Source organism: Pongo pygmaeus, chromosome 7 (genome assembly GCF_028885625.2).
Source record: "Pongo pygmaeus isolate AG05252 chromosome 7, NHGRI_mPonPyg2-v2.0_pri, whole genome shotgun sequence".
NCBI classification, from domain to species: domain Eukaryota; kingdom Metazoa; phylum Chordata; class Mammalia; order Primates; family Hominidae; genus Pongo; species Pongo pygmaeus.
The window spans coordinates 121,791,326-121,815,220 of record NC_072380.2 but is presented as its reverse complement, the minus strand read 5'-3'; the positions used below and the strand labels follow the sequence as shown (position 1 = coordinate 121,815,220).

The window sequence follows — 23,895 nt, the reverse complement described above, 5'->3', positions numbered from 1 at the left end:
TGACCAGAAGGTGAAAGGATATTTTTAAATATTAGATTATGGTGAATTTCTTAGATCAGATGCTATTCATCTGTTGCTTAAGATAGGGGTCCCAATCCCCCTGGCCACAGACCTTACAGGTCCCTGGCCTGTCAGGAACCTGGTCGCACAGCAGGAGGTGAGCAGTGGGTGAGCTCCGCATCCTGTCAGATGAGCAGCAGTCTTAGATTCTCATAGTGGCGCTATTGTAAACTGTGCCTGCAGGGGATCTAGATTATGCACTCCTTATGAGACTAAAGCCTGATGATCTGAGGTTTCATCCTGGAACCCCCACACACCCCTGCCTTTGTCCATGAAAAAATTGTCTTCCATGAAGCGTGTCCCTGGTGCCAAAAAAGTTGGGGACCACTGGCTTGAGATATAAAATTGAAACACCTGAAATAATATTTGTAACTTTTAAATAAACTCATCAAGATAGGAGGAAGAGTTACAAACAGAAAATAATTATTTTAAGTTAATGTCATTATGAAAGGAAGTAGGAAAGGCAAGTGCTGTATATTATTAATCCTTTCAAGAGGATATTAATGATAGGATCAGAAGTTATTAGAGCATTTATAATAGTGTAAATAGTTATAATAGTTTAAAAAACATTTAAAAAGTATCTAAACCAGTGGTTTTTGGTCTCAGGACCCCTTTACATTCTTTTTTTTCCCCTCCATATTTTATTAAACTATTTGGAAATGAAAAATTTAAATTATTATAAAAAACATAGAATTATCCATTACAAAAAAAGTCATTCAAAGTAATGAATAATCAAGTAACTTCATGTAAATGGCATTTTTATGAAACAAAATTGTTTAATTACTAACAATTCATTTGTAATTAAAATTAATATGTTAGAAGATTTGAGATTTATTTTTTAATTAGGTTAAACAATGTCCTTGCAATTATGTTTCACTGAATAATTAGTATTCTTAGCAAGCCTTTTAACCACTCAGTGGGTTTACTTTGCCTCCCTTTACCTCTTTAAGCTTTTTGGTGTACTTAATTTTTATATTTGGATTATATTTATCAAAATGTATCATATTAGAAATTAAGAAATTTTTAAAATATTCGTTTTAAAATAATACCTATTGTTAACATGAATAATATTTTCTAATGAAAATTAGGACATTTTCCAGAGTAAAAAAAAAAAAGTAGGAGGAATGTCATTGTTTTACATTTTACAGATCTCTCTAATGTCTGCATTAATATAGTTGAATCTTTATATCTGCTTCTGCATTCAATCTCTTGCAATATGATACTGTAGTTGAAATATATTCAGATTCCTATAGATATATAATTGGAAAGAAAGGGATACTTAATTAACATTTGCAGTTAATGGTGAGTTTTTTCCTTTGATATTACACCAAAATTTGACGTGCCCATTTCTTAAATGTTAGTTGCAGTGTAAACTTTTCATGCTGTTACTTTAAAATCAGTTGGTTTTTGAGACACTTTGAATGGATGTTTTTACCCATGACGATAACTTGGAAATATTGCTTCTCTGAGTTATGCAGACTTTCCAAATGCTAATCTATTTCATTATTCAATATAAACCAATACACACATAAGCATTTGTTAATATACCACTAATCTCACCAGAAGAGTGTTTAAGGATTGGCAGGCTGTTATCCTCATGGTGATAAATGTGAGTTCTTCAAAATTCTAAGTTTTATTCAAAAGTTGAAATTTTATCATTGGCAACAAATACTTTTGGGTGTTCTCCTTGAAGAGACAGACTTCGGTCATTTACTTTGGAAAAATGTTTGCCAAATCTCAATTCAGAGTAACCATAATTTGTCAACTGTTGTTTCAGGTAAAAATGATGTTCCATGAAAAAATGGCCATTTCAGTGTTCGCAACTCAAATGATTCCCAAGTGCTTTTCCTTGAGACAACCATCGTACTTTAGTATGCAGTAGAAGTGCTTTATGTGTACTTCCTATTTAGTCATGCAGAATACTAAAAAGACATATACTCAAGAGTCAAGATTTAATAAAATTAATCATTTTGACTTCTTTCTCAAGGACATTTTAAAGTGAAACTCACCTTTTCTTTACAGTGAGTACGTGGCAGTGAAGAATGTGGCAACTTCAAGTAATTACTAGTATTTGGTGCTATTATTTGCAGTAACGTGTGCTATCACTCCAGCAGTTTTACCTATTTTTCCTTTTGTACCGTCCATACAAATTTAAAAATAGGGAGAAAGCAATTTACATCCTAGTATTATTATGAAAATAGTTTTAAGCCTATGGACCCCCTGAAGGTGTCTCCCAGCACCACCCCCCAACCCAATAGGGTTCTGCATATCATACTTTGAGAGTGGTTAACGCAGAGATTCTGTGTATATGCCACTCACACAGTAACAGCACTAATTCTTAGAAAGTTACAGAATAGTAGATATGTCAAGAACTGTGAAGGTTCTGAGATTTTACCCCATTTGCAAGCTAACAAGTTAACCTGCCAGTTTAATGGATGCTGGTAGGAGACAGGAAATTACTGGATTGGAGACTTTATTACTTTGCACAGTAAACAGCATAAGCATTAGCATATTTATGCCAATTTCTCAAGTCTAAAATTCCCACTGGGCAAAACAGATGGGTCCAGATGGATTCCCACCTACATCAATAGGCTGTATTACAGGAGAGAAAACTTGAGCTTAGGGAACTTGAATCTGCCATAATGATCAGTTAGCATGTCTAACTGCTTATTGTCATAAACATTTTGCCCATAGTACTGGAGGGAGGCACTCTATCTTCTAAGGCTATTCATTATGCAGACATCCCTGTGTGAACAAAGTTCTTTGAAAAGGGATTTGGAGGAAAGAGACTTTATTCCAGTGAACAGTTTGCAGACTAAGGAGATGTAGCCTTAGGCAGCCTTCAGTGTAAAATGAAGGTGCGTTCTAGAGAACAAAGAGAGGGTTCACGGTTTTTTTTTGTTTGTTTGTTTGTTTTTTTTTGAGACAAGAGTCTCACTCTGTTCCCAGGGCTGGAGTGCATTGCCGCGATCTCGGCTCACTGCAACCTTTGCCTCCTGGGTTCAAGCGATTCTCCTGCCTCAGCCTCCTGAGTAGCTGGGATTACAGGCGCCCGCCATTACGCCCAGCTAATTTTTTGTATTTTTAGTAGGGACAAGGTTTCACCATGTTGGCCAGGCTGGTCCCAAACTCTTGACCTCATGATTCACCCACCTTGGCCTCCCAAAGTGCTAGGATTACTACGGGCATGAGCCACCGCACCTGGCCACGTTCAGGTTTTATAGCAACAGTTCCTGCCCAGGTTCCCAAGCAGATCCATTTATGCAAATGAATGAATGACAGCTTAGTTCTGATCGGTCAGCACAGCTGAGCCCCTTGGTCAATATAGTTGAGCCATGATTGATTGATTTACTTTGGAAGAATGTTTGCCAAATACCCAATTCTGAATAACCATAGTTTGAGCTGAATAACCACAGCTGAGCCCTGATTGACTGGGGCAGGTGAGCTCTGATTGGTTAGTTTTCAAGCATAAAACCAGAAGTTTCTGTCAAATGTTTCTTTCAAATGGTGAGTGATGGATGAGGGGATTCTGGCTGCTGTTTATTTTGGCACCAACAATAGGAGCTGGTTTGGCTTGGCTGTAGAAAAGGAGGTCGTGTCATACTTTTGCAACAGCTTTCTGAGAGCACAATAGGTGACCACTTCCTCACCCAGCCATGGCTGCCTGCTTCTGTTTTAACTTTGAGCACTTCAGCCATGGGAGTCCATTTTGTCTGTCCACTGGGGGCATTAACATTTGGAAAGGTATTAGAGAGTAAAGAGCAGTCAGTATCTCTGCTTTCAAAACATACAGAAGTTAAAGAGAAATGCAGAATTAACTTACAACAATACGAAGTAAAACCACATATAAAGGTATTAAAATTTTTTTTTTCTTGGTAGATTCCTTTAGCCCATAGAGAGTGGCTGAAGTGAGTAGTCTATTTTCTTGCCGTTGTAGTTTGATAACTAAAAGAAGTTTTTTTGTTGCAACAGTAATTGCTGTTCATAACACCATGTAATGCAGTGCTCTATACCTGTGTGTGTATGTGTACTAGTATAGATGTGTATGTATAGGTATATATTATACTTCTTTATGGTATGTACTAGCCCTTACTAGTACATAGTGAGGCCCTATGAGTCCTGAGGGCCTATGAGTCCTACTTGAAGAAAATTTACATTTAGAAAAATAATTGAACTGGGCAAATTATGTTGGTATGAAGGCATCATTTTAATAAAATTTAAGTAGAAGTCTTTTATAAAAAATATATATTGCTTAAATAGCATTAATGTAAATTAAAATAAACAATGAAGCAATGTTTTTGTGTTTTATGTTTTCTAGATCTCATCTCTTAACTATTTATATCTCCTTATGCCTTTTTCCTCCTGCCCAAGAAAGCAGTCCTAAATGTCTAATATTTCATTGTTAATATTTATTACTTATATGTTTAACAGCCCTTATCACATTTACCTCTTAATAATAGGTTAATTTCATGTTCTTGAACTCTATGAATGGAATCATACTCTTGGGTATTCTTTTGTGACTTTTTTTCTTTAAGTTTGTGAGAGTCAACCACATTGTCATGTATAGCTGAGTTTCATTCGTTTTGACTCTTACATAGTTTTCATCATGTATATATATGTAATTTATTCATTCTAATGTGGATTCTTCATTTTCTTGATCTAGCAGTGCTAATGTTAACCTTTTTGAAACTTTCACCTTGTAGTCCTTGTGTAATTTTTATGTCTATAACAATAGTGTAGGTTCAATTTGTAGCCTACAGTTTTAAAAATTAATATTGCCACAAGCATTTTATACTAATATATTGCATGCTGTCATATAGGCTTATACTACAATTTAATCAGTTATCTAATGAATTTATTTCCCCTAGATTTTTAAAAATTATAAATATAATCATTTAAAATACCCCCTTACAGGGTATTTTTTTCATTATTTTAGAGTCTTGGCCTTGGATTAAAGTGCTCTACAAATATTGCAGAAGTTACCTGTCACCACTTTTAATGTAATCATGCCAACATTGAGCAAATAAATGTATATGGTGCTTACATTCAGTTTTGGAGACCTATTGGTAATCAAGACAGTCTCTACTTTTAAAACATACAGTCATGTGGGGAACAAGCATGTAAATAAATATTTATAACAATAATTATAGTGTAGGAAAGTGAGGAAAGAGAGTTGTATCAAACAAATATTGCAATTTATGTGATATCTCAGAGATGATGGTTCTTTTGAGATTCAGAATCAGCACAAATTTGGCATTGCCAGAGTATAGAGTCTCAAAGAGACGTGTGTGTGTGTGTGTGTGTGTGTGTGTGTGTGTGTGTGTGTGTGTGTGTGTGTGTGTGTGTGTGTGTGTGTGTGTGTGTGTGTGTGTGTGTGCGCGCGCGCGCGCACCGATACTACTTACTACTGTTTCCATCTTAATGGTTATGAATTGATATCTGAGATACGTGAATTATACATTGAGTTTCTTTGGCTCATATTGCAGCTGATTTCTGTATGCTTGTTTTAAATTCTGTTTGCTTCTGTTGTACCCATTATCTATTTTTTAGCTTTTTGACTAGCATATGGGCCAGGCGCAGTGGCTCATGCCGATAATCCCAGACTTCACGGGGCCAAGGCTGGAGGATCACTTGAGGCCAGAAGGTCAGGACCAGCCAAGGCAACATAGCGAGACTCCACCCCCACCTCTTGTCTATAAAAAAAAATTTGCCAGGTATGGTGGTGCACACATCTAGTCCTAGCTACTCAGGGGCCTGAGGCCCAAAGATCTCTTGAGCCCAGGAGTTGGAAGTTCCAGTGAGCTATAATGGTGCCTGCACTCCAGCCTAGGCAACCTACAACAGTGAGACCTTCACTCTAATAAAAGAAAAAAAATAGCATATTATTTGATTTTGGGTCATAATTATTGTAGACATTTCCCTTTGGCTGTTTTTGGTTAATATTGCGTATTTTTTCTCACTTTAATGACAGCCTTAAGTGTTTATGTATTTGAGTAATGTTTATATATTTGCCTTCTTGCACTTAGAAGATTATTGCCCTCATAAAAATCTGATAAATATTCATAGTTTTTTGATATTTTTATTGTGTCCTAATCTTCTGTGTGACTCTTTGAGGTTTACTTTTAGTATATGGAAAAATCTTTTGAATACTAAGCTGTTAAAAGTATGAATTAGCAAGTACTTGATTTGCCCAGGAGAAACTTATTAAATAAGGTAAATTTGTGTTGCCCCTGTTTTTGAGAAAGTGAAACTTATCATGAAAATCTTTAAAAAACAGATGGTGATATTTAGTTTATAGCAAAACAGAAATTAAAGCACATTATGCTTTAATTAAAGTACTACCACCAAATCAGTGAGAAGATAATTTCTTCTGGAAGAGGGTTAGCAACAGCCAGGGCATTATTCAGGCAGCTGTCAACCATCTTCCCAGTACTCAACCTGCTTTTCCAGCTCCTCATTAATAGGCAGTGAAGTGGAGGACATTTATTGCCTGATTAACCAGATAATCCCATAGACACACCTCTCACCTTGTTAATCAACCTATAAGGCTCTCATTTTTCTCCTCCAGGGAGCCCTTTCTCTGTCAGCATTCCATCTTCTTCTCCAGAATGACAGTGGGTCTGAGATTTTTAGCCTACTTGCAAGCTAACAAGTTAGCCTATCACAGTTTCATAGATGCTGGTAAAAAGACATGAGACTCCTGTGTCAGACACAAAGGGCAGTTTATTACTGACAGCAATAGCATTAACCCAGAGTATCAGCATTTGGACCAGTTCCCTGATCCTCAATTTCCACGGGGAAATATGGAGATGGCCAGTAAGCCTTCCTGTACTTTGCTTAGAAGAGACATTATTCTACTGGACTTTAAACAAATCTGCCTTTTGCTTTGGAAAGAGATACTGTATCTTCCTAGGTTATTTGCATTATTTGCTTTACAAACATCCTTGAAATAGTAGTCCAGAATTAAGGAATTATATTTAGTGCCTCTGCTTCAAAGATATGCAGAAAATGTGAGTATTTAGGATAATTGTCTCCCAGCAGCTTAAAGTTCAGGTATCACAGTAATGCTGACCTCATAATATGAGTGTGGTTTTATTGGAGACATTTTAGTTTCTTTCAGGTTTCTGAGAGTATAATGAATAATGTTGTTAATTATTGGTTGCCAATTATTATTACCTATGATGGACTTGTTTGCGAAAGTCTTCAATTCCTTTTTTGCCTTTCATTCTCCTCTGAAAAGATATAATTTTAGTTGCAAATCTTATATTTTTTGATTCTTAAAATTCTGTACAGTGTCAAGCCTTCAGTGCAGTAGAATTCAATCCTTTCCTTGGGATAGTAATGAAATGCTTAACTGATACTTTTTTTTTCTTAGAATCTGTGTTCATATATACTGAGCCTTTCTCCAGGAATATACTCCTCCTAGAAGCTGTTGTTTTAGCTAGGATATTTAATTATTTTCCTTCTAGAATCTTAAAGGGCAAAGCCATTTTTAGCAGCTATCATAAATTACTATCCCAGTTGGAAGAATTTTTATCAAATATAGCTTTTCTTTCTTCACCAACCTTTTCCTAGGGAGACTGCCCCTCACACACTAGATGAGATGAAGTCTGTGTTCCTGGCTGGAGGGATTGATAGATAGTTGATAATAAATGCAGTTTGTTTATTATTATCATCATTTGCTATACATTTTGTGGGTTTGACAGTAATTTAAATAATAAACCTGACACACGAATACAATGACCTTATTTGTGACAAGGGTGACATAGCAGTGCAGTGGGAAAAGGATGGTCTTTTCAACAAATGGCACTGGGTCTGTTAGATATCTGTAAGAAAAAAAAATTATTTTGACTTTTACATCACACCATATGCAAAAATCAGTTACAGATGGGCTGCATATGAAATAATAAACTATGATGATAAACATGAAATAAACTAATAAAGCTTTTAGAGGGAAACACAAAGTCATCTTTGTGGCCTTGGATTAGGCAAAGATTACTTGACTAGGACATGCAAAAACACTCCAAAAAAAGAAAGTGATCAATTGGATCAAAATTAACATCTATTTTTCAAAAATATGTCATTATGAGAGTAAAACAAACCTACAGAGAGGGAAATGAATTTGTAAAACATGTGTTTGACAAATGATTCATTATCTGCAAGACTCAGTAGGCCAAGTACCTGTTTTTATAAATAAAGTTTTATTAGAACTCAGTCATAGACATGTATTTATATGCTATCTATGGCTGTTTACAAACTACAACAACAGAGTTTAATAATTTTAGTAAAGACTGTATGGCCTTTAGGCCTGAAATATTTACTGTCTGACCCCTTAAGTTTGCTGATTCCTTCTTTAGACAGTACTACACTGGCTTGATTACTGTCACGTTACAGGGAGTTTCCGTTCAGATGGTATTAGTCTTGAATTTTTTTTCCTAAATAGGTTTGGTTCTTGTAAAAACTTTACAATCAGCTTTTTAATTTGCACAAAAATGGCTATGGGGCTTTTAATTGGAATTGTGTTGGATCTGCAGGTCAACTTGAGGAGAATTGATACTTTAATGATATTGAATCTTCTGATCCATAAACATTGTCTCTTCATTTATTTAGGTTTTCATTAATGTGTCCTAGCAGCCTTTTGAAGTTTTCAGTGTTATATTTAATCCCAATATTTTGTATTTTGGGATTCTAATATAATTAGTATTTTTTTAATTCCCAGTTTATTTTGTGTATTATGTAGCAACAGTTACTTGACTTTATATTGTAACTTCAATAAATTATCTTTTTCCAGTTACTTTATTGTAGATACTCCAAGATTTCAATGTACAGGGTAGTATCTGTGAATAAAGGCAGTTTAACTTCTTCTTTTCCAATCTGCATACCTTTTATTTCTTTTTCTTACTTTATCGTACTAGCTAGGATATTAGATGCAATGCAGACATCAGTGATGAGAACAGGAATTCTTGTCCTGTTCCTAATCTTAGGAATAAAGATTGAGTGGTTTACCATTAAATATGACATTAGTTCTAGAGTTTTTATTTAAGTAGAAGTCATGTTTAGTCTTAGTTTTCTGAGTTTGTTTTTTTTTTTTATCATGAAGAGGTGTTGAATTTTTAAGTGCTTAGTTATGGTGTCTCTTTAATCTCCTGTAATTTGGAATAGCAAGTTAACCAACATTTTTAACTTTATTTTGTACCTTTTTTATAGATTATCTTTTAATTGGATTGTATATCCTCATCAGGTTCAGATGTTGCATTTTTTTTTTTTTGCCAGGAATACTACATAAAAGATGTTTCCCTTGCAGTGTATCACATTAAGAGGAACTTGGTGTCATTTTTTCCTATTCTGTGGTGTGATATTTCATTATGTGATGTCTACCAGGTTTCTGTAATCTAAAGTTATCTTTCATTTTGAATTAATAAGTACTTTGTATAACGGTCAAAGTAATCTTTTTAAAGGATTTAGTAGATTATGCCATTTCTCTATTCCTGTTCTCCCTATAGTAGGCTTCCTATGTGTTACATTTAGAATAATTTTCAGTGTCCTTACCATGGTCTACAAAGAACCTTCCAAGTTTCTGCAACTCATTATATGTGATACTTGTTTAATTGAGACTCAACACATGCACACTCACATCTGATGCAAAAAGTTTCACAAAACAGTACTATCCTTATTGTATGAGATGTACTCTAATATTCTTCTATGGTATTTTAATGAAATAAAACAGAAAATCCTGTTCTTGATCTTCTAACTTGATTTTGCTACCAATGTGGAGACATAGTTTAAAAGAACACTGCCATCCAGTCCTGATTATCTTATTTTTCACCATTTTTTCCTAGTTCAGTTTTCTGGGTTATGTTTTGCTTTGTGTTTTGAGACGGGTGTCGCTCTGTCACCAAGGCTGAAGTGCATGCTCACTGCAGCCTAGACCTCCCAGGCTCAAGCAGTCTTCCCTCTTCCAGCCTCCTGAGTAGCTGGGACCACAGGTGCATCCCACCACGCCTAGCTAATTTTTGGATTTTTTGTAGATGTGGGATCTCACTGTGTTGCCCAAGCAGGTATCAGACTCCTGAACTTTCAAGTGATCTTTCCACTTCAGCCTTCCAGTTGCTGGGATTACAGGTGTGAGTCACAGCACCCGGCAACTAGTTCACTTTTCTTTAGCTGCACTGGCCATTATGCTGTTCTTCAAACCTACTGAAACATGCTTTTCCCTTAGAATCTTTGCATTTGTTATTATCTCTGCCTGAACTGTTCTACCTTTTCTGTTTTCTTACTTTATTCTTCTTATTCTCTTTATTTACCTCTGCTCACGTTGTCTTCCGTCCCCTATTAAAACATAACCACATTATCCATCTTCTCATGTGCTTTTTTCTTTTTTTTTTTTTTCCCGTATGGAACTTTCTGTTTTCTGATATGTATCTGTGTATTTATCTGGTAACATTTATATGTATCTTCCACTGGAATAGTCAGTAAAATGTTATGATACATCATAGTTAAGACCTAATTTGATAATTTTCAAAAAATGAAAAAAAAGTATCAGTTTTAAAAAATATTTCTAAGTAATAGTTATTGTGGCTTTTTAAAGTAGAAATTTAAGTGCATTTCCACCAATTGTATTTTATACCACTTAGCTAAGATCTGACATCTTCCTATGCTTCAGTCTGTAGTCAAGGTAAAGAGATATTTAAGTATATAGGTGATTTAATGGGTGTTCAAACCAAAAAATGCAACCTAGGATTTACTTCTTTTCCATATTTTTTAGACATCAATTTTATACACAAAATGGATGAACAACTTATCTATACAACTTAACTGACAAAACTAGACTATAAGCATATTTATAGTATGTGAGTTACCATATCTGAACTAGCGTCTAGCCAGGGACACATTGTGGTGGTTAATAGTCGCTATAAAATGGACTTTGGGAGAACATGCAGGTGGTGGTAAAGAACATGAGTTTGGAAATATATCTGAATTTAAATTCTAGTTACCAGTTGTTAGCTTCTTGACTTAAATTTCTGAACTTACCAAGTTTGAGTTTCCTCTTTTAAATGGGATCATATTCTTAATTCTCAGTTAGTGAAGATTAAATAAGGTAGTAAATACAGATCAGCTAAATACTTGATGCATAGTAAGAACACAGTAAATAATTTTTACAATTTATTCTATGTACAGAATATGAATTTGGAATTAAAGTTTCAATCTGGTATCCCAATACATACTTTATTTCTGAGTAGATAAAACCTTTTTATTAATATTATTTTTAAATTTAAAAGTGTATTAGAAGTGATTAAAAGTTGTCTAAATGTCTTCACTTTGACATTTAATCTTCAGAAGTCTTTAATTGCTAAGTGTTCTACAAAGAGAATAATAAGACAATTAATTGACTATTTGAAATGCATGTCAAATTTTCCCTAGAGAATATTTTACTGTAATTGTAGTCTTCACTCAAAGACTACAAAGGTAATTCAAAGGTAAATATGACCTTTTCTAGAGTAAACATAAGAGAAGAAATGTGGAAGTATATTTTATTGCCCAAAGGATTTATGGAGTTTAGAGTTGTTTTTTATGCAGTAAGATATTTAGTTGGTATTAACAAGGAATGAATTTTCCAAATGAGTAAATTGCCTAAATAAGTTAATTTTTTCCATTCAAATACCAAAAATATTTAAAGCCTTCTTTTCCCCTTGGAATCTTACTAAAATGTATTATTTGCCCAACATCTTACATAAAGCATTCTGAAGAGAAAGTAACATTTTGTTGATGGTTACATATCATCAGAATGAACATTAATTACCATACTTTGTATTTCTAGGTAATTACCATTAAAGGTATTTGAATTAAATGGGAGTCTTTGCCTAGTTCATTTTAAAAAAATGTCTTTCATGTTTGTTTCCACTGCTCATAAGCTATTGGCTGCTTCATCTCACCTCTGGCAGTGCATGTACCCAAAGCAACCATCCTTTTCTTTCTTATTTGCTGTCCTGTTTTGCTCTTGGCTACCAAGTTGTAAACTCGATGGAATTTTGTTCACAGTCAGAATAAATAGTTCTCTAGTGAAAAATGGGTTTTGTGGCACCTGTTCTTGACTCAGGAACCTTCTGAACATCTTGTACTTTTTTCTTCCAGGTAATGGCCCATGCTAGATAGTGGATAATGTTTTACTTCCCCTGTTTTCCACTTCAAATTATGATGCAATATCCTTTTGTTCTTCATATATTTTTTTCTTTTTCTCATATTGGTGTTTTCTGTGTCTATAGGATTATTCAGTAAGTATACTTTAATTGTGCTTTTTATCACACTTCATTTTAATTCACTTAATTCACTTAGCAAAACTAGTTATTTTAGTCACTTTACTTTTGAATTTTAATTGTACTTTGCTTTTGGAAGAAAAAGCAAAGTACAGTTTTACTGGAAGTACAATTGTTTTGGAAGAAATCCTGTTACTTAAACTTTTAGAGGTTGCAGGCAACAGAGAAAACCTTTGGTTATCTCAGGTCATGCTGTGAGCATATATGGAGCCTATGAGGAACAGTGGAAACAATCTCTTTAGATCTCATGGATAACTAAGGTCATTTTGGAAACAAATTCACTGGCAAGTCAGGCCTAAAGGAAATGTGGAACATTGTTTAGAAAATAGCACAAGTTCTGACGACCAGGCGATCTATTTGCCTCTTGATAATCAACTTGTTCTCTTAAGTCAGTTCTGTGCTATTATGATCACATTGCCATCTTCTGTATTTGCTTCTGCTGAGCATACTTCTACTTATTGATCACTCCCTTCCTTTCTACGTCTTATCATGGTTTCTGCTTACTGTACTCTCTAGCTATGTCTTCTGCCTCTCTTCTTAGCTTGAATTGTTTATTTTTTGGTATTTAAACTTCCTGAACAAGAGGACTTTATTGTTTTGGCTAACCACCATCCAGTATGGGAAGCGTCTGTTCGAGAAAACACTTCATCATAACCATTTTATAAATCAGTAGATTAAAGATGGTTAACTTTGGATTAGATGCCAACCCTTGATTCTGTTAGCAGAAGCCAGGGAAGTGGGTTCCTATAGTACATGGGTTGGCTACTTGTATATTTGGAACCTCTTGTAGATATTGAATTGTCACTAGTCTGTTGATTATAAGTTGAAGTCCTAAGCTTTTTAGGCAAGTTAATAAATAGTGATCAAGGAAATTCCTGCTTTTGCCTAAAATGTAGAAAGTTGGAAAGATTGTCACACCCATTGTAATAAAATAATGCTGGATTATTTATGGAATCGTAACTTTTTAAAGACTCATCAGAAAGCTGAGCTTACAGGGCAGCCAACAGCTTAAAATCTAAGGAAAAGTAAGTCAAGGAGAGATGAGATAGGGACACTGGTTCACCTGAACATTGGAGGGAGACAGGAGGACTGCCATGTAAGTGGGTAAGAAGGATTCAACTAACAGATTGCTAAAGACGTGGTGTGACCCGTAACTGTCACCTAGCATTCACAGACATAAGGGAAGTTGCTCACACTTACAGGATCTTCTTTATGGACCTTGACGAGGGCAGGACATTAGAAAAAGCTATCTTGCTGGTTCAGAATTGGATTAGAGGGGAGTGTTCTCTGCTGTGGGAAAAGTATGAAGTCTTGCCTACACTATTTTTTTTTTTTTTAAAGTATCAGCAGCCTAAGCTGCTGAGGGAAGAGCATCAAATCTTAGCTTGCCAAGGGTTCAGAAGAAGACCCATTGCAGCTAGAGGAAAAGACAAAAACCTCAAAACACCATCTGTATGCCTTGAGGAGGGGCAGAAAATCATCCAGGTTATTAGAAGTCTCCTACCACTGGAGGAGGGCAGTATCTCTGAAAAAGCTCAAACCCTGAAACTGAGGTCACAGAGTACTGAGGCTGAACCAGACAGTAGAGAATGCTTTTCCTTGACTCCCCAACCCACATCCCCCTCACCATCAGGCTAGGAAGCACATCAAGCAACAAGTAACCGCAGCCTACCACTAGAGAGGAAGTAAGAGCATAGACTGTCTCTGAGATGAACATGCACAGTGAAGGCCTAAAGCTTGGGATGGAACAATACCATTGAGGAAAGTACTCGAGCAAAACTGAGTAACCTATGAATTATAGTGGAACTCAAAAGGAAAGTTAAAACATATTTTGTGTTGAATGAAGATGAAACATGGCACACGTGGAATACAGCTAAAGCTTAGGGGGATATTTACAGCATTACATGTTATACTAGAAAAGAAAAAAGTGCCCCAATTTAGTAGTTTAAGCTTTCACATTAAGAAACTAGGAAAAGAAGAGCAAACTAAATCTAAAGCAAGCAGAAGGAAGGACACTGTAAGGATAAAAGTGGGAACCAGTTAAATTGAAAGAAGGAAATAATAGAGAAAACTAATAAACTAAAAGCTAGTCCTCTGAAAAGATCAAGATTGGTAAGTCTCCAGCCAGACTGAGGAGAAAGAAAACACAAAGTATCAACATCAGGAATAGCACTTAGGATGTCAATAGAGATCCTAAAGACACTAAAGTGTAAAAAATGAAGTCTTGTGAACAACTGTATTTCCATGTATTTGACAGTTTATATGGAACAAATTTTTTAAACTGCAAAATTACTGAAGTTCACTTAAGAAATAGATGAGACCTGGCCGAATGCGGTGGCTCATGCCTGTAATCCCAGCACTTTAGGAGGCCGAGGCGGGTGGATCACGAGGTCAGGAGTTCTTCAAGACCAGCCTGGCCAAGATGGTGAAACCCTGTCTCTACTAAAAATACAAAAATTAACCAGGCGTGGTGGTGGGCACCTGTAATCCCCGCTACTCGAGAGGCTGAGGCAGAGAATTGCTTGATCCTGGGAGGTGGAGGTTGCAGTGAGCCGAGATTGTGTCACTGCACTCCAGCCTGGGCAACAGAGTGAGACTCCATCTCAAAAAAAAAAAAAAAAAAAAAAAGAAAAGAAATAGATGAGACCTTATTAGTTATATCTGTTGAAAAAGATTACATTCATTTTTAAAAACTTTCCAACAAAGAAATCTCCAGCCGCAGATGGCTTCACTGGTTTATTTTACCAAATAGAGAAACAATACCAATTCTCTACAGACTTCTAGAAAGTTAAAGAGAAAGGAACACTTTCCAACTTATTTTATGAGGCTAGCATTACCCTAATACCAAAGACATTAAAAGATGAGAAAACAGGAAGAAAAAAATGAATATCCTCCATGAATACGGACACAAAAATTCTTAACAAAATATTAGTAAATGAAATCCATCAATAAGTAAAAAGGAAAATTACATTATGACCAAGTAGGGTTTATTCTGGGAACTCAGAGCTGATTTTGTTATTCAAATATCGTCAATCAGTATAATTCACCATATCAACAGACTAAAGAAAAATATTTGATCATCCTAGTAGTTGCAGAGAAAGAATATGAAAAAAAATACCATTCGTTTATGATAAAAATGCTGAGCAAACTAGGAATTGAAAGAAACTGCGTCATCAGAAACCCTAGAGTTAACACCATACTTCATGTAAAAGACCGAAGGCTTCTGCTACAACTGGGAACAGGCCAAGATGTATGCTCGCACTACTCCTGTTAAGCATAATGCTGGGAGTCCCAGGTAGGCAGTGAGGCAGGAAATAATGGTGAAAGGCATTAACAGTTATCAAGAGATTCTAATACCACCATGAAAAAAATGAAGCCAAACACCTTTTAGGCATTATCTTAAAATAATGCTCATGTTCAGTTTCTTTATCCACTCTTAGTTTGGAATCTTTGAATGGTTTTCCTTTTGTTTTCCTTTTGTGGCATCTGGCCAACCTAAGAAGTAGCAAACATCTGGCAGTGGCATAATCTTTATTTTATTTAGCTGTATGAAATACTCAGTTTTGAAGTAAAAAATAGGGAAGCTAGAATTTATTTATTAAGTAAAATGAGTATCACATAGTCTCTTACTACATACAGGAAGAAGTAAAGAATTCAGCAATTCTTGCCAGGCACCAGTGGCTCACACCTGTAATCCTAGCACTTTGGGAGGCCGAGGCAGGAGGATTGCTTGAGTTGAGTTCAAGACCAGCCTGGGCAACATAGTGAGACCCCTCATCTCTACAAAAAATTAAAAAATTCCCCAGGCATGGCAGCGTGTGCCTGTAGTCCCAGCTACCCAGGAGGCTGGGGTTGGAGGATTGCTTGAGCCCAGGAGATCAAGGCTGCTGTGAGCCATGAATGTGCCACTGGACACCAGCCTGGGTGACAGAGTGAGACCCTATCTCAAAACAAAACAACAAAAAAAAAATTAAACAATTCTTTATATATCTCATTTTTTTAATGGGATTCTTATGTCTCTCTGTAAATTATATGTAGTTACTGCCATCAAAAAATTGACTAGTTTGTTTACTTTGGATTTTAAACTTTAAGGTACTTGGTTTTGAGTATATGTTAAAAATCCAAATCTTATTTGAAATATGACTTTGTCCCTTTTCAGGGGCAGATCCATTTACTGAGGAATATATGCATTATAGGAATATGTAAAGTTGAAAGCAATAAGCATACATTTGTAACCACTGATAAAAATAGAATTTATATGACAAAATGACAAGTAGAACAATGAATTCTGTATTTCTCATTTTTGAAATGGTACAAGAGTATAGAAATTTGTCTCAAATATGCTGGGATTAAGACAGAATAAGTGTATGTTATTTTTATAGCTATTTACACATTTCTGAGACATAAAATTGTATTAAGAGCTGTAGCTGTGAGCTACAGGAAGATTACTTGAAAGCTGCTATACTTTGTTGTCAGTGTTACTCATCTCATTCTTAAAATTTGAAATGCCATTAATATACAAAACAAAATGTTTTAAGAATGCTGGAAGGGTAATAATTAACATTAATACTTATTAAGGGCTTTCCTAGACAGGTAATAATCAATATGAACACTTACTAAGTTCTTTCTAAGCTTTGAAATATATTGTTTACTCATCATAACAATTGTGAAGTGAGTAGTAGTATTACCGTATTTATAAGGGGAATAAAATGGTTTAAATATCCTATCCAAAGTCATAGCTATCAGCCTCAAAGAGCATATAAGTGAAATGAAGAGACAGACTCTATAGGAAAGATACAAATAATTAGTTGCAATACATGATTTCTTTTTATTAGCATTAGGGAAAACTTCTTGGAGGAGAAGATGCCATTTGCATATGGCATAGAGTGTATAATGGACAGGATATGCAACGGGTTAAAAAGAAAGCATGAATAAAGGAATGGGGAAATAGGGGAGACAGTTTTGCAAATTGTGATCCAGTTTTGCTAAATGTTATATTTTAAGGAAAGTAATAGTGAATATTGAAAAGTATGCTGGGGTCAGGTTTTGAAAAGCTTTCAAAATGCCGTTTAAGGCAATTTGGACTTTTTTTTTTTTTTTCAAACAGTGGAAAGCTATAGGGGGAAATTACTGAGAAACTAAGATTTCTGGAAGTGAGAACTAAAAGGCACTGAGAACTATGTACTAAGTCTAGAAGCTCTTGACCCTAGTCACCCTCTCGTTAGGTTAAGAACCTAATTATGAGATTTTTGCCTTACAGAATCTTCAGCCAATTATTCTAACTATAAAATGGATAATTCCCAAATCTAAAGATAGTTTAGCCTTGGTGAAGATATTACAAAAATAATCACTTTTTACATAACATTCATTTAAAAAAAATTTCTTTACAATTTGGAGAAAAAAGGGCAGACTTCTAGTTCCCAAGAAGAATTAGCATTGTGAGATGGGTGGTATGTTAGGTTGCTGTTATTACTGCAACAAATTGCTGCAAATGTAGTGGTTGAAAACAACACAGACTTATTCTCTTACAATTTGGGAGGTCAGAAGTCCTAAAATGATTTGTAGTGACTACTTTCATTCTGGAGGCTCTAGGGGAGAATCCATTTCCTTGCCATTTCTAACTTCTAGAGGCTGCCTCCATTACTTGGCTTGTGGCCGGCCCCATCCTCTGTCTTCAAAGCCAGCAGTATATCATCTTCTAAACTCTGTCTATCCCCTTGATGTTGTTGTTATCTCACCTTCTGTGTTTGTGGCCCTCCTCCCTCCCTAAGAATACTTCTTAATATATTGAGTCCACCCACATATTCCAGGATAATCTCTCCATCCCAGGACCTTAAACTTAATCACATCTACAAAGTCCCTTTTGCCATATAAGGTAACTTATTCACAGGTTCCAAGGGATTTAGATGTGGACATCTTTGGGGGACATTATTCAGCCTGCCACAGGTGGTATGTAAAAATATTAATAATCTAATATGATAAGTAATTTGATAGGAATAGCATACATGATGCTGGAGTTCTCAGAATTCAAGCAGCTCGTATAACCATGAGAGTGGGGGAATTCCGGGAGCAACTGATGGTTGAATTGAGTCTTAGAGGGTAAGTGGGAATCTATCAGGTAAAAAAAATACAAGGAGTCCAAACAGAATGCCATGTCAAAGGTATGGCAAAGACAAGCTGTATGAAATTGCTAGTTTCATAATTAACAACACTTGACACAGTCGTCATAATGGAAATATGTGTAAGGTAAGTGGCTGCTGAAGTGAAGAAACATCTAAGTCAGAGTGAGGAGCTCATAATAAGGCACCTACCTTCATTCTCATCCTCTTATTTTCATGATTGATCTCCCTTGGTGGTCACCTTTCACTTGGTGGTTCAAGGTCCTCTGTTCTCACTGCTGTCTCTTCAAGTATGGATGGACCAGAGATCATTCAATTATATTAATCCTCATAATATTCAATACATTCTTTAGGCACTTGGCTCATGAAAGTAGATGTGTTTCTGTGAAAATATTATTTCAACTTGTATTTTATTTTAGCTGTTGTTTATTTTTCTTCTGTGAAAGCCCTTGGTTAAAAAAAATAGAATATCAGAGTTGGAGTACAGGGAAGAGAGCTGAAGCAGTGTTAGGTCCATCAAACCTTATAATAATAAAAGGCCAGTTAGGTAGTGGTGACTTTGAAAATAAACCTCATCTAGCCACTGATCATCGGGAGTAAGGAGAGAAAAGAAATAGTCTGTGGTCTCTGTGTGCTGGCCTTCTCCCCTTATTTTGTAGAGAGCAAGCACTGGCTCTACGAAAAAGCCCTATTTCCCTGGTGTTGCTGGGGGAGCAGAAGATGGGTTGCTCTGACACTGTATTCTCCTGTGACCAATAGCCTGTGTTGTCACAGCTTTACCAATAATAGGTCTCCTTGCTGGAGAGCCACTTCACAGCTTTCCCTATTGAATTCAGGTCAGGTCTCCACTTCTTACTTTAACCCAACCTTTTACTGTTCTCCAGTCTGCTTGCAAACTCCTAGAATCAATTACATATTTATTAAATACTGTGCTCATTTTATATTTTCTACATTTGATGTGACTTTTGTTGGTATTCTGTTTCGTATTTTCAACTCTCATAATAACATTTCTCATAAAGAAGACTATCCTTACAACATATCTTCATTTAGAAAAAGTATTTCTGTAGATGAAATTCAGTGAGTTTCAATTTGATGATTTTGTATTAAAATGAATTTCTTTAGGCATCAATATTGCAATAACAGTTACTGATGTGTTACAATAACAAATGTTGACATTATTGACATATTGACATTGATACCTTAATTAAGCAATACGTTTAAGTAAATAGTTTTAAACATCTGAGTGTGAATTCCAGCATTGTGATATTTCTCTTTAGCCTAGGACAAGTTACTCAAGCTCTCCAAGCCTGTTCTTTCATCCCTTAAATGAAGATAATAATAGCCTTGTGTGTTGTTGAGAAGATTAGTATTTATCACATGCCTGGCATGTAGAGTGTGCTCATAAATTCTGGTAGTGTCATTGTTGTTGGTAATTATTACAAGTTAGCATTAGTAAACTTCATGTGTGTATTCTATGGTTTAAAAATAGTCTGCTTATAAAATTGGTGCTTTATATCAGCAGTCCCCAACCTTTTTGGCATCAGGGACCAGTTTTGTGGAAGACAGTTTTTCCATGGGCCTGTGGGGGCTTGGTGGATGGTTTCAGGTAGAAACTTTTCCACCTCGGATCATCAGGTATTAGTTAGATTCTCATAAGGAGCAGACAGCCTAGATCCCTTGCATGTGCATTTCACAGTAGTGTTCATGCTCCTTTGAGAATCTAATTCCGCTGCTGATCTGACAGGAGGTGGGGCTCAGGCAGTAATGCTCCCTTGCCTGCTGCTCATCTCTTGCTGTGCGGCCCAGTTCCTAAAAGTCCACTGACTGGTACCAGTCTGTGGCTCAGTGACTGGGGACCCCTGCTTTATATCATGTTTTAAACTATTTATTAACAATTAAGAGGTGGTATATCACGTGGTGATTAAGAACATAGACTCTGGGTCCAAATTTCAGCTCCATGACTTATGGCCAGGCTGACCATCGACAAGTTACCTAAATGCCTTGTGCATCACTTTCCTCAGCTTTGAAATGAACATAACAGTAGCACATTTATCTCAGGGATATTATGAGGAGTCAATCAGATTAAGTATATAAAAAGTATAAAACAGTTGCTGACACTTAATGCTGGCTGTCAGCTTCTGCCATTGTTGTTGCTATTATTAATTTGTTGTTGAGTAAATTTTTTCTTAAATCGCTTTTTAGGTGAATCTTGGAAGCAACCAGTACCTTTTCTCTGTCATAGTGGATCCTAAAGAAATGCCCTGCTTCTGTTTGCGCCATGATGTTGATGCCCTACTCTGGCAACCACACTCCAGCAAACAAGATGATATGTGGGAGCACATTGCAACTTTCAATGCTTTAGGTATAAAGCAAACTGACATTTTCCATGAAATCAGAAATACAGTCATCATTCATTTAAAGTTCATTTCTTTTTTTTCTTTTTAATTTGAGCTGTCCTGATTACATTTAAATTGATTTGTGCTATGATTTGTTTGCTTGTACTAGTTGATGAGTGTTAGCACTGTTGGAACATTTAGACTAATCTGTTTTTATGCTTGTACAGAAGATCAACACAGAATAGAAATGAAAGTGGTTATCTAACCACTTGAATTATTCTAATAAGTCATTTGCTTTTTCTAATTCTGTAAGCCATATAATACTGGAATCTGAACAAGGAGCTTGATAATAACCCTACATGGAAGTTGCGTTCAAGTTTCTTCAGAGTAATCTTCAAAAACATCATAGAATTCCCCTAAGGTGTAATGCACATTAGGAGACATCTTTTTGTTAAAATTAAGTACAAAATGAAAACACTTATGGAAAGCGGTGATAAGCAGAAATTAAATTTATTTGGTAGGATAAAAGGAAAAAAATCAGTTTTAAAATTAGGGCTTGAAAATGTTTAAACTACTTAATTGTAGACATATGCAATCATTGATTTTCTGTCAAAATGCATTAGTATTGTGTGACAGAAATTTTTTATGTGAATTAGCCACAGTTGTTGCTTTATTGAAAGGTTATTTTAAACAGGCAGCAAGAAGTGAAGTTATATATTTTGATGGCTATATGTGCACAACCCTAATTGTAGAAGAAATTTATTAATTATCCCTTATAGTTAATAATGTAGGCTGCTAAACTGGTTCAGACTCCAAATGGATTTTTATGACCTGAAGTACAAAGTTTGGTTAACTAATTTAACCATATAATTTTTAGCCTCCCTACTATGATGCTATTTTTTAACTATCTATGCTTTAGTCAGAAGAAAGCTCTATCATATCATTTTTAGATGCTCAGATCTTCTATTTGTATTCGCAAATCCCCTATTATAGAGGAATTCTATGCTTAATTAAGTTAAATCAACATACATTAGATATGTACTCTTGAAATATTATATACATTATTCTGTCAAGGTTAGCCTGGATAGCTACTTTAAACTATTTAAATAGGTATCTAAATCTTCACTTTTCCTGCTTCAAACCTGCTTAATATTTTTAAAAACAGTATTGATCTGCATGTGCTCAGTAGTTCCTTTGCTTATTCATTGTTTGATGAGATCTCAATTTTAATGAATGTTATATTTTTATTTTACATGATCTTAAATACCTAACATTTGCTGACCATGTCACAATCTAAAAATCATAATTTATATTTTGGAATATAAATGTTGTTTTAATCCAAAAAGATACTTTTTAAACATGTACATGAATTAAGATAAGGATTTTTTCAGTTTAGAGACTTGAAATTATTTTTGAGGTTATAGTGATCAACATTCTACTTCTGGGGGCTGAAAGTACAAAAAAATCCGGTTACAGTGTTGGTATTGATGTATAAAAATATCACTAACATTTTAGGGATAATAAGAGAATGCATCACGAATACTAGTACATTCAGGGATACATTATGAACAGAAACCTAAAATAACTTTATGATGGTATCCTATACACATTTTCCAATTTATTTAAGAGGAAAAAAATGATTCTGTGATGCCCTATCCGTACTTCACGAAGCTAAATATTAAATTGGCACTTAAAGATATTTTGTCATGTATTGAGTGTTTTATATTTTAGAATTAAGGTGTTCAAATTATTCATGGAAATTAAATGAAACTATATTATGCTTTTTTTGAAGAGAGAAAGCCGTATCTGTTTTGTTCCTTAGGAATTAAAGTTGTATTTTTGTACCAGTTGGGAGAGACTGATTGTGGCTAATCATTAATGATTCAGAATTATATACCTTCTGGTATATATTTTACTTGGGCATTTTAATTTGTAATAAACATTGCAAAATATTAAATGTTAAATCATCATTTTTCCCTTTCTGTTTAATACAGTTTTTCTTTTGTTTGTCTCATATTCTTGGCAGGCTACGTCCAAGCATCAAAGAGAGACAAAAAATTTTTTGCCTGTGCTCCAAATTACTCCTATGCAGCCCTTTGTGAGTGCCTTCGTCGAGTATTCATCTATCGTCAGCCTGCTCCCATGTCCACTGTACTTTACAACAGAAAGGAAGGCAGGCAAGTAGGACAGGTTGCTAAGCAGCAAGTAGCAAGCCTAGAAACCAATGATCCTATTTTAGGATTTCAGGCAACAAATGAGAGATTATTTGTTCTTACTACCAAAAACCTCTTTTTAATAAAAGTAAATACAGAGAATTAATTATTCTTACATATTGGCCTCTTTGTACTGGAAAAGTATTCAGTGGTACCTGGAGGTCTGGACGGTTATACTGTAACCTCTTAAGTTTTAATGTGCTAAATATATCTTGTATGATTTTTTATTTTTTAAATAACATTGGAAATATATTCAAGAGATTATGATTCTGTAAAGCTATGGAATGAAGCTGCAGATTTAGAGAACATTGGCTTCTGTAAAAAAAAAAAAAGAGTAAAGATAATACTAGCAAGTATACTTATTTTTTAAAGCAGGCTAGAATCTCATGTTTTATATGAAAGATGTACAATTCAGTGTTTAAAAATAAAAGTATTTATTGTGTACTCTGTTCGTTGATTAGTTGCTACAGTCTGTACCTATAAAATCTACAGGATAGTAGTTAAATGTTGAGTATTGTACGTATGTATTTAAGTGGATTGAATAACTGAGTCTACATGGAGGGGGAAATGCTAGAGAATAGCAGGTCTAATATTTTTTAAATTTAGTGAGAGACCTTTATTATTATTTTCAAATTAAGTATAGCTTTATGTAACTTTTAGCCAGTTGCTCTGCCACAGACATAGACAAAGAGAGATAAGATTTCACATTATCCATCACTGCATAACAAACCACACCAAAACTCAGTGGTTTAAAACAAGGACTTTTATTATTTTTCATGATTCAGTGAGTTGGCTGTCTCTGCTCTACAGGGCCTCTCAGCCTCCAGTAGACTAGACGAGTCTTCTTTACATA

At 35.1% G+C, this 23,895-nt stretch overlaps 1 protein-coding gene across 1 annotated transcript in view; it reads left to right on the top strand.

Moving 5' to 3' along the window:
• NUDCD1 (NudC domain containing 1) overlaps window positions 1–23,486 on the top strand; it is a 92,964-nt gene extending 69,478 nt beyond the window's left edge. Inside the window, exons 9-10 of the mRNA XM_054499878.2 lie at window positions 20,696–20,855; window positions 22,856–23,486. Of these exons, the coding sequence (XP_054355853.1) occupies window positions 20,696–20,855; window positions 22,856–23,148 (453 nt within the window). The 3' untranslated portion in view covers window positions 23,149–23,486. The remainder of the gene's footprint in view (window positions 1–20,695; window positions 20,856–22,855) is intronic.
• Window positions 23,487–23,895: the final 409 nt, after the last annotated feature.